The 12,838-nt window shown below is 61.0% G+C and overlaps 4 protein-coding genes across 6 annotated transcripts; 1 reads left to right on the top strand and 3 right to left on the bottom strand.

Moving 5' to 3' along the window:
• Nucleotides 1-427: 427 nt before the first annotated feature.
• LOC126329998 (osteoclast-stimulating factor 1-like) lies at nucleotides 428-2,799 on the bottom strand. Of its 2 annotated transcripts, XR_007562641.1 has the most exons (4): nucleotides 2,624-2,799; nucleotides 2,267-2,527; nucleotides 1,456-1,714; nucleotides 1,315-1,396 (listed from the first exon to the last, which is right to left on the bottom strand). XR_007562641.1 is itself a non-coding variant. In XM_049996285.1 (3 exons), exons 1-3 carry the CDS (start codon nucleotides 2,720-2,722, stop codon nucleotides 1,526-1,528), a joined length of 549 nt encoding a protein of 182 aa, XP_049852242.1. In that variant the 5' UTR covers nucleotides 2,723-2,799; the 3' UTR covers nucleotides 428-1,525. The 2 variants fall into 2 exon arrangements, 1 of the variants encoding a protein (XP_049852242.1); XM_049996285.1 differs by having other exon boundaries at nucleotides 428-1,714.
• LOC126329985 (phosphatidylinositol-3-phosphatase SAC1-like) lies at nucleotides 2,792-4,732 on the top strand. Its single transcript, XM_049996272.1, has 2 exons — nucleotides 2,792-3,081; nucleotides 3,153-4,732. Exons 1-2 carry the CDS (start codon nucleotides 2,859-2,861, stop codon nucleotides 4,730-4,732), a joined length of 1,803 nt encoding a protein of 600 aa, XP_049852229.1. The 5' UTR covers nucleotides 2,792-2,858.
• Nucleotides 4,733-4,755: 23 nt separating this feature from the next.
• Nucleotides 4,756-6,130, bottom strand: LOC126329997 (uncharacterized). Of its 2 annotated transcripts, none has more exons than XM_049996283.1 (4): nucleotides 6,008-6,130; nucleotides 5,789-5,928; nucleotides 5,513-5,722; nucleotides 4,756-5,441 (listed from the first exon to the last, which is right to left on the bottom strand). In XM_049996283.1, the coding sequence occupies exons 1-4, from the start codon at nucleotides 6,119-6,121 to the stop codon at nucleotides 4,823-4,825; spliced, it is 1,083 nt and encodes a 360-aa protein (XP_049852240.1). In that variant the 5' UTR covers nucleotides 6,122-6,130; the 3' UTR covers nucleotides 4,756-4,822. The 2 variants fall into 2 exon arrangements, with proteins under 2 accessions (XP_049852240.1, XP_049852241.1); XM_049996284.1 differs by having other exon boundaries at nucleotides 4,814-5,441; nucleotides 5,789-5,924; nucleotides 6,008-6,062.
• A 4,414-nt stretch (nucleotides 6,131-10,544) lies between these two features.
• LOC126330000 (importin-11-like) lies at nucleotides 10,545-12,413 on the bottom strand. Its single transcript, XM_049996286.1, has one exon. It carries the CDS (start codon nucleotides 12,411-12,413, stop codon nucleotides 10,545-10,547), a length of 1,869 nt encoding a protein of 622 aa, XP_049852243.1.
• Nucleotides 12,414-12,838: the final 425 nt, after the last annotated feature.

Raw genomic sequence — 12,838 nt, 5'->3', positions numbered from 1 at the left:
GGGAGGGTTGGCCGCGCTTCTGGACGCGTCTCTCCGCGACTTCGTTTCGATTTCTCATTTGGTCTTGCGCACAGGAGGGATCATGGCCTTGAGGGCGGACGTCATCGCGAAGAAGTGGAGGGGGGTTGGGTGCGCGGCTGAGGCGAAAGGGGCGAAAGAGAGAAAAAAAAAAAAAAAAAAGGAGCGCTTTTCGAGGGAGGGTTGGCCGCGCTTCTGGACGCGGCTCTGCACGACTTCGTTTCGATTTCTCATTTGGTCTCGCGCACAGGAGGGATCAGGGCATTCAGAGCGGACGGGATCGCGAAGAAGTGGAGGGGGGTTGGGTGAACGGCTGAGGCGAAAGGGGCGGAAGAGAGAAAAAAAAAGAAAGGGGAGGGCACTTTTCGGGAGAGGGTTGGCCGCGCTTCTAGGCGCAGCTCTCCGCGACTTTTTTATTATAATTTTTTTTTTGAAGAGGGCAGATTAGGCGCTGAGGGCGGCCTCTTGCGGAGATATGTTGCGCGGGGCGGGATGCGTGAGTGCGAGGCTCGTAGGCGGGAGTCGGAAGAGGAGGGCCCCGTTTTTCGGCTCGTTTTGTAGCGGTAGGTTTTTTTTTTTTTTTTTTTTTGCGATGTGACGCGCGCTTGGTTTGACGTTTGACGGAAGCCGCAGCAGGTCTGGGAGACAGGGGGAGATGGGCGCGGCTGGGGCCGATTTACGCGTTGGACACGAGGTCTTCTGCGTGGTTCGCGTACGCGGCGATTCCATTGGCGTGCGTGTCGGCGGCGTGGGCGGTGCTCGAGTACACGGAGTGCGAGAGGGGGACTGAGTTTTTGAGGAGGCACGGGGCGTGTTCTTTGGAGAGTTTGGAGGAGGGGAGGTATTACACGTTGGTGACGTCGATGGTTTCGTCGAGTGGGGAGGCGTATGCGTTCGCGGTGGCGCAGCTGACGTCTTGGTTGCTTTTTGGTGGAAATGTTGCGCGAGCGATAGGGGTGCCTAGGATGTTGGCGCTCTGCGTGGTGGGACACGTGTTTGCGGCGGTGGGTGGGTTGGCGTTGAACAGGAGCAAGATGTTGGGGGCGGAGGAGGGGGGGGAGAGGTACAAGAGTAGAGCGACGATTGCGGTTGGGAGTGGGGTTTCGTTGGCGTTTGCGGCGTTATTTCTGCACCCGAGGTCGTTCATTCCGTTTCCTCGGTTGCCCGTGCCCACGTTGGTTTTCGTGCCGGTCCAGTGCTTGTTGGCGCTGGCGGACGTGGCTGGGTATTCGACGACGGAGGCGCTCGGGGTGGCGGCGGCCTCGGCGCTGGTGCCGCTGACGGCGCGCGTGTTCTTCGCGGACGCGAGGGCGCTGGCGACGCAGTTGCCGGGGGAGATGGCGGACAGGATGAAGATGTGCGCTTGGATCCCGAGGGCCTATGAGAGGGGTGAGCGGGAGGAGGGAGTGAGACTGACGGAGAGGATGAAGTTCGTACTGGATCCGGCCGATTTAACTCCGAAGCGGCTCGAGTCGATGCGCAGGACCCGGCGCAGGGGTCGCAGGGCTTAGAGAGCGGACGCGCGCTCGTTCGAGAGGTCCTCTCCGCCCTGGCGGGAGTGGTTGCGAATGATGGCGGCGGTCTCGGCGTCGCGAGCGAGGTCGAGTGCCGTGGAGCCGTGCCGGTTGACGACGGAGCAGTCCGCGCCGCGGGCGCAGAGGAGCTCGACGGTTTCCTGGTGGCAGCGCCAGGCGGCCTGGAAAAAAAAAAAAGGAAAGAGAAGAAAAGGGGACACGTGTGTGAGCGTGTTAGAGCGGTTGGAAGGGCTATAAAAAAGAAAAAAAAAAGAGAGGGAAGAAAAAGAGGGACACGTGTGTGAGGTTGGAAGGGCTACAAAAAAAAAAAGAAAGGGAAGAAAAAGAGGGACACGTGTGTGAGGTTGGAAGGGCTACAAAAAAAAAAAGAAAGGGAAGAAAAAGAGGGACACGTGTGTGAGGTTGGAAGGGCTACAAAAAAAAAAAGAAAGGGAAGAAAAAGAGGGACACGTGTGTGAGGTTGGAAGGGCTACAAAAAAAAAAAGAAAGGGAAGAAAAAGAGGGACACGTGTGTGAGGTTGGAAGGGCTACAAAAAAGAAAAGAAAGGGAAGAAAAAGAGGGACACGCGTGTGAGCGTGTTGGAGCGGTTGGAAGGGCTACAAAAAAAAAAAGAAAGGGAAGAAAAAGAGGGACACGTGTGTGAGCGTGTTGGAGCGGTTGGAAGGGCTACAAAAAAAAAAGAGAGAGGAAAGAGAAGTGAGAGAGAGAGTACTTTGTGAAGCGCAGTGTCTCCTAGTTTGTTGACGGCGTTGATGTCTGCACCGTGATCGAGCAGCCAAGCCACGGCTCGGGCGTAGCCGGATCCGGAGGACCAGTGCAGCGGCGTGGACTGGACGGCGTCTCTGGAGTTCACGTCTTGTCCATCGGTCAGGACCATGCGCGCCATGGCTGGGACGTTTCCCTTGGCAGCGGCGTCGTGCAGCGGGGAGAGCAGGTGGGAGGTGAGGCGACTTGCCTGCTTGAACCACTTGTCCTGCGAGAAAAAGAGTCAGTGGCCGCGCTTTCCAGGGGGTGTGTGTGTGTGTGCGAGTGGGGGGGGGGGGTGCGTCCCTCGACGGCGGACGCGCACCTCGAGTTGCTGGAGGTCCTGCTGGAGGTCGCGCAGGTCGAGCAGGCTCCGCAGCGGGTCGAGCGGGTGTTCCTCGGACTCCTCGCGCGGAGAGTTCATGGGCGAGAAAGTATTGGAGGGGAAAGTACCGAGAAAAAAGAGAAGGGAGCGGACAACGCCTTTTTTTTTTTTTTTTTTTTTTCTCCCTTTTTTTGGCGGTTTAGTTTATTCTGGGTCAGAACGGACGTAGAGCGCGATGTGCGAGACCGAGTTAGAATCGGAGCTGGAGCTCCTTTCGGCGCCGGACAGCCTGCTGGTGAGCGGTCGGCGCCGGTCGATGAGGGTGTCTCGCTTGGACGGTCGCGTCGAGTTCGCGCGGTGCGAGAGAAAGAGCGACGGCGCGCCGTGCTCGCCCGGATCGGCGGAGTCGAGGCCAGGGCGGATCTTCGGCGTGTTGGGCAGCGTAGACTTGTCTAGAGGTAGGTAGGCGTGCACTGGAGAGAGTCTAGCCCTTTCGCGCGCGAGTTGCTGAGAGTGCTTTGTTGCGCAGGGACCTATTTGATCGTGATCACGGAGAGACAGTTGGTCGGGCGCCTGCGCGGACACGAGGTTTGGAGAGTCGGGGAGGCGAGGATCGTGCCGTATGCGCAGGAAGAGGGGCGCGAGGATCCGGGCGACGACGAAAACAGATACCTGGCACTGCTCAAGGAGGTCTTGGCGATGCCCCTGTACTTCTCGTACACGCTCGACCTGACAAGCCGGTTTCAGAGGTCGTTCGGCGGGCGCGAGCGCGAGATGTGGAGAGGCGTCGATCGCCGGTTCTGGTGGAATCGATACTTGATCACTCGACTCTTGTCGCTCGAAAAGGACGACTCGGTGCCGGAGGGCGCCTCCGCGTTCATCCTGCCCGTGATGATGGGCAGCGTGACCATATGCGATTCGACCGTCGACGGGCGCGACTTGCAGCTAGCGCTGATCTCCAGGAGGCACACTCGCCGCGCCGGTGCGAGGTACCTCGTGAGGGGCATCGATCGGTCCGGAGCCGTCGCGAACTTCGTAGAAACCGAACAAATACTCGTCGACGTCAAGAACAACGCCCTGCTCTCCTTCGTCCAGCTAAGGGGCTCCATCCCCCTGTTCTGGTCTCAGCCCCTCACCACGAAATACACTCCAGATGTCCGCATAAACCGGTCCCCAGACGCCCTGGAGGCCTTCCTCAAGCACTTCGACGACATCCGCACCACCTACGACGCCAAACTCATCCTCTGCGTCAGTCTGGTCAACCAGCTCGGCAAGGAATCCCACCTGGCCAAAGAATACATCGAAACCGTCGAAAAAGCCCACTATCCGAACCTCACTCTCGTCTCCTTCGACTTCCACAAACACTGCTCCGGAAACCAATACCACAACCTCGAACTCCTTCACCGGCAAATCGACCCCTACCTGGACTCCGTCGGGTGGTTCCACTGCCTCGACGGGCAAGCCCTCCAACTCCAACACGGCGTCATCCGCACCAACTGCATCGACAATCTCGACCGGTCGAACCTCGTCCAGTCCTCCATCGCCTCCAAAGTTCTCGTCAAACAACTCCAACTCCTGTCCCTCACCCACTCCGACCACCTCTCCTCCATCCCCAACCTCTTCCGCTCCTTCCGCCACGCCTGGGCCGACAACGCCGACGCCCTCTCCGTGCAATACGCCGGCACCCGCGCCCTCAAAACCGACTACACCCGCACCGGCAAGCGGGGCTACGCCGGCATGCTCTCCGACGCCTACCACTCCGTCCTGCGGTACCTCCTCAACAACTTCAAGGACGGCTCCAAACAAGACGCCTACAACCTGTTCCTCGGCATCTACCGCGTCCAACCCAACGCCCCCTCCCCCTTCGAGCGCGACCGCGGGCGAAAGCAAACGCTCACCATGCTCGCGCTCATCCTCTGCCTCCTCGTCTCCATCGGACTCACCCCCTCTTTCCTGAAACACACCCTCCTCGCCCCTCTCTGCTGGGCCGCGCTCCTCGCCGCCGTCGCGCTCCTCTCCAAAAAGTACGGCTCGCTGCTCGTCTGCCTCCCCTGTCTGTCCTCCTCGCGCGCCCCCCCTCGCGCGTCGCGGCGCTCCCTCGTTCAATAAAAAAAAAAAAAAAGAAAACCGAAAACGACGCCGACCTCGAGTGCGCGCCCTCGGCGCGCCACACGTTTTTTTCTCCTTTACAAAAAACCGTCACGAGCCGGCCCTCGCCTCGGCGTGCCGCGCCACCCAGGGGTGCCTCAACACCTCCTCTAGATTCATTCTCTTGCTCGGGGTGTGAACCAGCAGCCTGCCGATCAGGTCCTTCGCCTCGCTCGACACGTAACTGGGATACACAATTTCCACGTTGCAAATTTTTTTGAGCGTTTTCTCTTCCCCCCTGTCGAGAAACGGCGCCTCGCCCGTGATCAGCTCGTACGCCAGCACCCCCAGGGACCACACGTCCACCCTGCTGTCGTGCCCCCGCCTCTCGATTATCTCGGGGGGCAGGTAGTCCAGCGTGCCGCAGAGCGTGTTGCGCCTGGAGGACTCCGAAACCACGGACGACCAGCCGAAGTCCGCTATCTTCACGTTTCCCTTGAGGTCCAGCACCATGTTTTCCGGCTTGATGTCGCGGTGAGCCACGTTTTTCTTGTGCATGTAGAGCAGCGCGTCGGCGATGCAGGAGACGTACTTGGCGGCCACTTGCTCGCTGAACTTGGTCTGCGCGATCAGTTCCTTGTACAGTTCGCCGCGAGCCGCGTACTCCAGGACCAGGTAGACGCGCTTTGCGTCGTGGAAGTACCCGTAGAGGCGCAGCGTGTGCGGGTGACTTTTGAGCGGGGGGGGGGGGGTTAGGGCGAGTGACAACGACAGGGGGGGGAAAAAAAAAAAAAACGTTACCGGAGGTGGGACTGGATTTCGATCTCTTGGCGGAGTTGGATCTCGGTGCCGGACTCGAGGAGGTGTTGCTTGAGGATGACTTTGAGGGCGACGACGAATTTGGTCCTCTTTTCCCTGGCGAGGTAGACCTTGCCGAACCTGCCGTGGCCGAGAAGCTTCCCGAGTTCGAAGTCGTCGAGGGTCCACTTCTTCTTTTGAGCGACGTCGGAGCTGGGAGGAGGGTGAGGAGGCGGGAAGCGAAAAAAAAAAAAAAAAAAAAAAAAGAGAGGGTGGTACGTTTTTTGCTTGGCGTTGGCGGCGGGGGCGACGGACGCGCAAGGGGCGGAGACGGGCTTCTTGGAGACGAGCCCCGAGGATGGGTTGGCCCTCATGGGGACGCGTTGGGGCCCCTTGTGGGGGGGGTTGTCGGGGCCTTTCTGTTTCGAGGGAGAGAAGGAGTCAGCGGTGGCGAGGCAGGCCGAGGCAGAGAGAAAGAAAGAGAGAGCGTGCTCTTACGGGGTCCGAGAGGGATTTGAGCGCCGGGGCGGGCCGGTTGCCGGGGACGGGCGCGCGCCTGGAGACGGCCGGGCGGGGTTTGGGCTGAGAGGCACCGGGCTTAGACTTGATCATGGGCCGGAGAAGTGTGGGTGTACGGTGGAAGAGAAGGGAGAAAAAAAAAAAAAAAAAAAAAGAAACGCTAACGACTAGAAAAACGGTCTAATTGGAGCGAGGGACACAAGGCGCGGCGTTTTGGCGCTAGGCGCTGGGAGGGGGGAACTTCTTGGGCTCGACGACGGCGATGAGGCTGCCGATGTCGACTTGGGAGCCGATTTTGATGGGGATGTCGAGGACGGTGCCGTCGAAGGGGGAGACGACTTGGACTTCCATTTTCATGGCGGAGATGGTGGCGATGGGGTCTTTTTTCTTGACTTCGCTGTTGAGTCCGACGAAGAGGAGTTCGATGACGCCGGGGAGGGGGGAGGGGATGTGCTTGGGGTTGGAGGGGTCGGCTTTGGGGACTTTGGCGTCGGAGGTGGCGACGGCTTGGTCGACGACGCGGACCTTGCGGACCTGGGAGTCGACTTCGAATTCGAAGACGTGTTCTTGTTGTTTGGTGAGGGGGCCGATGCGTTTGAGGGAGAGCAGGTGGGGGACGGTTTGGGAGAGGGTGCGGTTGTCCTCGGGGTAGTTGACGGGGACGGTTTCGCCGATGACCATGCCGAAGAAGAAGACGTGGGACTGGAGCCAGTTGATCTTCCAGCCGAACTTGGCGCGGTGGGCCATGAAGGAGTCGAAGATTTTGGGGTAGAGGACGTGGGAGACGACGTCTTCGTCGGTGATGTCGGGTCCGTGTTTGGACTGCAGGAAGAGGCGCTCGGCGTGGAAGTCGACGGGGGGGATGTAGGGCTTGCCGGAGGAGGGGGCGCCCTTGAGGATTTTGCAGGAGACCTCGGGGGGGAAGCCGTGGTGAGGGAAGCCGAGTTCGCCGGAGAAGAGTTGAACGACGGACTCGGGAAAGTCGATTTGCTCGCCGCGCGCGAGAACGTCCTCGCAGGTGAGGCCGTTCTTGATGAGGTAGAGAGCCATGTCGCCGACGCACTTGCTGGATGGGGTGACCTTGACGATGTTGCCGAAGAGCTTGTTGACGTCTCGGTAGGTGTCGAGGACCTGGTCCCACTTGTGCATCATGCCGAGCGACAGGCACTGAGCGTAGAGGTTGGAGTACTGGCCGCCAGGGATCTGGTGCTCGTAGACGCGCGCGGTGCCGCACTTGAGGCCGCTCTCGAACTGCTGGTACATGCTGCGCGTCTGCGCCCAGTACTGGTCGAGGCGCTCGAGGTCGAGGTAGGGGATGCCCGCGTCCCTGGGGTGGTATTGCAGCGAGGCGAGGAACGCGTTGAGCGAGGGCTGAGAGGTGGTGTCGGACATGGAGGAGATCGCCAGGTCGATGATGTGGCAGCCGTGCTCCACCATGCTCAGGCAGGTCGCGAACGAGGCCGAAGACGTGTTGTGTGTGTGGAAGTGTACGGGCAAATCGGTGACGGACCGAATGGCCTCCATGAGCGGCTTGGCCATTTGCGGCCTGACGAGGCCCGCCATGTCCTTGATACACAGGATGTGCGCGCCCGCGTCGGTCACCCGCCTGGCGAGGTCCTGGTAGTACGCGAGCGTGTAGATCGACTCGTCCGCGGACAGGAAGTCGCCCGTGAAGCAGACGCACACCTCCGCGACCTTGTTCGCGCGGCGAACCGCGTCGATGCAGACCTTCATCTGGGACAAGTCGTTGAAGCAGTCGAAGATCCGGAACACGTCGATGCCGTTCTTCGCCGCCAGCTCCACGAACCTCTCCACCACGTTGTCCGCGTAGTTCTTGTACCCCAGCGCGTTCGAGCCGCGAATCAGCATTTGGAACAGCACGTTCGGTATCTTCTGGCGCAGCAGCCTCAGGCGGTTCCAGGGGTCCTCATACAGGAACCGGTAGCACACGTCAAATGTCGCACCCCCCCAAACCTCCAGCGAAAACGCGTCGTGCAGCACGATCGACGCCTCGCTCGCCGCCTCCAACAGGTCCAGCGTCCTCACCCTCGTCGACAGCAGCGACTGATGCGCGTCCCTCATCGTCGTGTCCGTCACCAGCACCCTCCCCTGCCTCAGCACCCACCTCCTCAGCGCCTCCGGGCCGTCTCGGTCCAGCACCGACTTCGCGTTCTCCGACGCCCTCAACTCCCCCCCCGCCTCGCCCGCCAGTACACCTCCGAATCCAGACTCGTCGGCATCACCAGCGTGAACGGACACCGCCCCAAATACCTCGAGTGCGCCCCGTTCATCGTCACGTCCGCCACGAAGTGCAGCGTCTTCGAATGCGGCCCCAAATTCACCGAACGCGCCTTCGACGACGGCCTGCTCGCGCCCCTGAATGACGACTTCAACACCGAAATCTCCTCCTCCGACATCACCTTGAACCTCCCCAGCTTGCGAAACTTGTTGTACCTCTGTCTCACCAACTCCTCCGGCGTCAACTTCGACAGACCCCTCAGCACCCTCGAAAAACACTCCCGAATCTTCTCCACCTCCTGCATCACGCGCTCCGCTCGACTCTCCCCCTCGACTCGGGCACCACGTAGTCCACCACGCCCAACTCCTTCAACTGGTACGCGAAGATGTGCTGGCGCCTCGCCAGCTCCGTCGCGTCCCTCCGAACTTCCTCGCCTTCTCCTCCCCGTCCCTGTACCGACCCAATATCGACGCCGCCCCCTCCGGAGATATCACCGCGTAATACCCCCTCTCCATCATCCCCACGCTGTTCCCCATCGCAATCGCCAGCGCCCCGCCCGACCCCCCCTCCCCCACCACCAGCGACACGATCGGCACCCTCAACCCCGCCATCGCCACCAAATTGCTCGCCAGCGCCTCCGACTGCCCCATCTTCTCCGACTCGAACGACGGATACGCCCCCACCGTGTCCACCAACGTGAACAACGGTATCTCAAAGTGCTCCGCCAACAACATCAACCTCAACGCCAAGCGGTACCCGTGCGGCGACGCCATGCCGTAATTATCTGTCTCGCGTGTGTAGTTCGACAACACCACGCACGGCTGGTTCTCAAACAGCGCTATCCCGCCCCTCAGCGCCGTGTCCGTCCCTATCCTCCCGTCCCCCTCCAAACTCATGTACATGCTGAACGCGCCCTTCAAAATGTCCGGCGCCCCCACCCTGTCCGCCCTCCTCGCCGCCGTGTGGTCCTCGTGGCGCACCGGCTCGCCGCACTCCACCGGCAACTCCTCCGTCTCCGCGCTTTTTCGCGTCCCACCACAACACACGTCAGACACACACTTCAGGCGCACACACACTCTCCCCCCCTCGCTCACGCACCTCTCCGCGCTCTCCAGACAATTCCTCTCCTTGTCCAACCTAGACTTGTACAGTATGTGCAAGATGTCCCCGCACACGCCCCTCAGCTCCGATATGTCCTCCAACACCATGTCCAGCTGCCCGTTCTCCTTCAAGTACTCCGCCGACTGAAAATTCGGCGGGCACTCCGCGTCGTACTGCGTCTGGTTCATCTTGTACACCGTGTTCAAAATCACGTTCGGACCCGCGAACCCTATCCTCGCGTCCGCGATCCCTATCCTCACGTCTCCCTGCATCGCGTAGGACGCCGACACCCCCCCGTAGCAGGGCTCCTTGCACACGCTTATGAACGGTATTCTCCGCCTTTTCAGCGCCTTCAAAACGGAAGAAAATCAGTCACCCGAGGCCAATCGCCCAAACGACCCACGCCTCCGGCCTCGAGAAAAGCCAAACTCAACCGCCCGAAAAAAAAAAAAAAAAACCCAACCCCCGAAGCCCTGAAAACCACCTCCCACGCCCCGTCCCCGTACCGCTACCGCCACCGACACCTTCGCCATCTGCATCAACGACAACGTCCCCTCTGCTCAGTCCAAAAACCGTCAGCGCGCCGCCTGCGCCCCCAGTCCCCGCCCCTCGTCCCCCTGCGTACCTTGCATGCGCGCGCCGCCCGACTGACAAACCACCACCACCGGGATCTGTCTCTGGTACGCCAGCTCGAACCCCAGCGTGATCTTCTCCCCCTCCGCGCACCCCAGCGACCCGCCCATGAACGAAAAGTCGTGCTCGATCCACACCACCTTCATCTCCTGCTCCAACGTACGCTCAGTAACTCGCAAAACTGCCAAAAAAAAAGTTTGACAGGTCCCCTCAGACGCCAACCAGCTCGCGGACCGGCCGAGCCCCGCGCACCTTCAACGTCACGATGTCCACCGTCACCGCGCAGAACTGCGTGGTGTTCTTCGAGGCGTCCCGGAGTTGGTCCGCGTACGAACGACCTCCGAACTCGAAGCCGAGGAAATCGCAAGACGCTATCGATGGGAACAAGTCCATATGCTCGCCCGCCGGGGGTCACTGTCGCCGTGCAATCCGATTCCATGGTGCCTAGACGCTTGATTCGCCGCGATAGCTCAAAATGCGAAAAATGACGGGCGGAGTGGATAAAAAGGGCGCGAGCGCCAGAAAAAAAAATAAAAATAAAAATTATCGAAACTCAGACTTTACAGCCTCAGGAAGCGACGAGAGCACCGCGTCCAAGGACGCTCCGTCCAGCGCGGACGCGGCGCGCAGCGCCTGCGAGGCCCACTGCCTCAGCTCCACTTGGCGCACGGGGTCACACAGGCGCAGTTGCCTCAGTTGCTGCGCCTGGAGCGAGTTCGGGTGGAGCTTGGGAACTGCGACCAGCTCGGGGTCGAGGTTGGGGGCCTCTTCGCACTCCTCGAAGTGGTCGAGGTCCGCGTCGCTCGACAGACAAAGGCTGATGCACTCCGACAGCACGGGAGACCGCGAGGAGAGCTGCTCCGTCCAGAGCTGCGAACAGGCCGCCATCAGGAACGCCTTCCGGTGGTACCAGTCTTCCATCGCGTGGAAGCGCCGGAGCGAGGCGGACAGCAGCTCCAGGGGGGACATGAGGCTCGCAAGACACGGCGGGTGGAACAGCAGTAGCAAATTCAGCAATTCCAGGTGGAAAACTGGACAATGCACTGGATCCGACGAGACAGAGGATGCCAGCCTGGAGAACACGGGCTGCAGGCGCGCGACCTCGCTCGAGGGTTGAGTCAGCAGGATCACGTAAAGGGCCTTAGAGACCAGTTTCGATATCGAGGGGTTTACCTCGTCCAGGACGCGACAGAACAACTCCCAGAGTTTCCCGACAAACTCCGGAAATCCCATTAGGACGTGGCTCTCGACCAGCTGGACTGACAGGTCCAGGAGTTCCGGAGAGCAGTGGCACGACGCAGACAGCAGCACTGGGCTCAGCGATTCGAGCAGAGAGACCAGTTGCTCAGATGCCGAGGGGGCCGAGCGGACCGCCGAGACCCACAGCCCCAGTCCTTCTTCCAGGAGGGGGTTGTCCGGAGACACTGAACACGCGATGATCGGCGCGATCGCCTCGTGGACGGAGTTCGATTCCGTCTCCAGACACGAGACCACTCGGGACAGCAGCTCTAGAACCGAGCCCCGGATTGGCTCCAGGGAGCTCTCCGCCCACATTGACAGAGCGAGTCGCAGAGGGCCTTCCGCGCGGCGCCCCACGCGCCCGCTCGACGCGAGCAGCAGGTGCGACAGCGACTGCAACGCCGTCTCGATGGGCCCCTGGTCGCGGAGCGCAAACGGCAGCTCGCACAGCGACGAGAGGGCCAACTCGAGCAGTCGACAGATGCCCGATTGCTCGAAGTCGAATCTGAAGCCGTCGACGATCCGCTGAAGCGCTCTCGCCGCCGACAGCCGATTCACCACGTCCGGATCGCTTGACAGGGCACGCACCACGCGTTCCAGGGCACGAGGGATCTTCTCGACGCGGTTTGACTTCTCCGCTAGCCACAGCATTCTCCTCCTCAGAATCGGAGACGACCACTCCTCCTCGACCTCTGGACACTCCACCAACTCCCTGTCCACCGCGAGCCCCAGCGCGTAGTACCACCCGTCCAACCGGATCTCCTCGCCCATCGACGGCCTCTCTCTGCACGCCCTCTCGCCCTCCACCACTGACCCCAACAACTCCTCCACCGCCAAGCTCGACCACCTCTCCAACATAACCAACACACACTCCTCCGCCACCTCGCGCAACTCCGACTCAAACGGCTCCTCGTGCGGCGCAAAACACACGCTCTGCGGGTCGGACCTCCACCGATCCACCTCCTCATAACTCAGGCACAAATAACGCTCCACCACGCTCCTAAACAACCCGCTCGACCACGTCCCCCACTCCCCCCTCCTCAACTCCATCCGCAACATCAACAACAACTTCTCCGCCACACCCCCCTCCACCCCCCTCTCTATCCACTCCACCGCAAAGCAAACCGCCCTCTCCCTCACCGGCTCGAAAAACTCCCCCGACCTCGCCCTCATCCTCATCAACATCCCCCCGCAACGCCGACCATGTCGATTCAACCTCTCCGCCAACCACCCCCCACTCTCGCACCCACCCGCTCTCTCCGCCCCCTCCAACGCACCCCCCCACCCCGAAAAATACACCTCCACCCACCACCCCTCCACCCCCTCCGCCCCGTGCACCACCAACCTCGACAGCACCTTCGTCAACCACCCCAACCTCCCCTCCCTCTCCTCCCCCCTCAACACCCCCCCCAACTCCTCCTGCCACCTCCTCCACAACTCCACCCTCAACTCCTCCCACAACCCCCTGTACACCTCTCTGTCCCGACCCGCTCTGTACTCGCACGACCTCAACGCCGCCCACAACACCCTCACCCCCCCCCACCAACCCCCCTCCGACCTCATCGCTCCCACCACCGCCAAATCTGTCTCGCGTGTGT

The sequence above is a fragment of the Schistocerca gregaria genome, unplaced genomic scaffold (genome assembly GCF_023897955.1).
Source record: "Schistocerca gregaria isolate iqSchGreg1 unplaced genomic scaffold, iqSchGreg1.2 ptg001234l, whole genome shotgun sequence".
Classification (NCBI taxonomy): Eukaryota; Metazoa; Arthropoda; class Insecta; order Orthoptera; family Acrididae; genus Schistocerca; species Schistocerca gregaria.
This window is presented reverse-complemented; position numbering and strand designations above follow the sequence as displayed.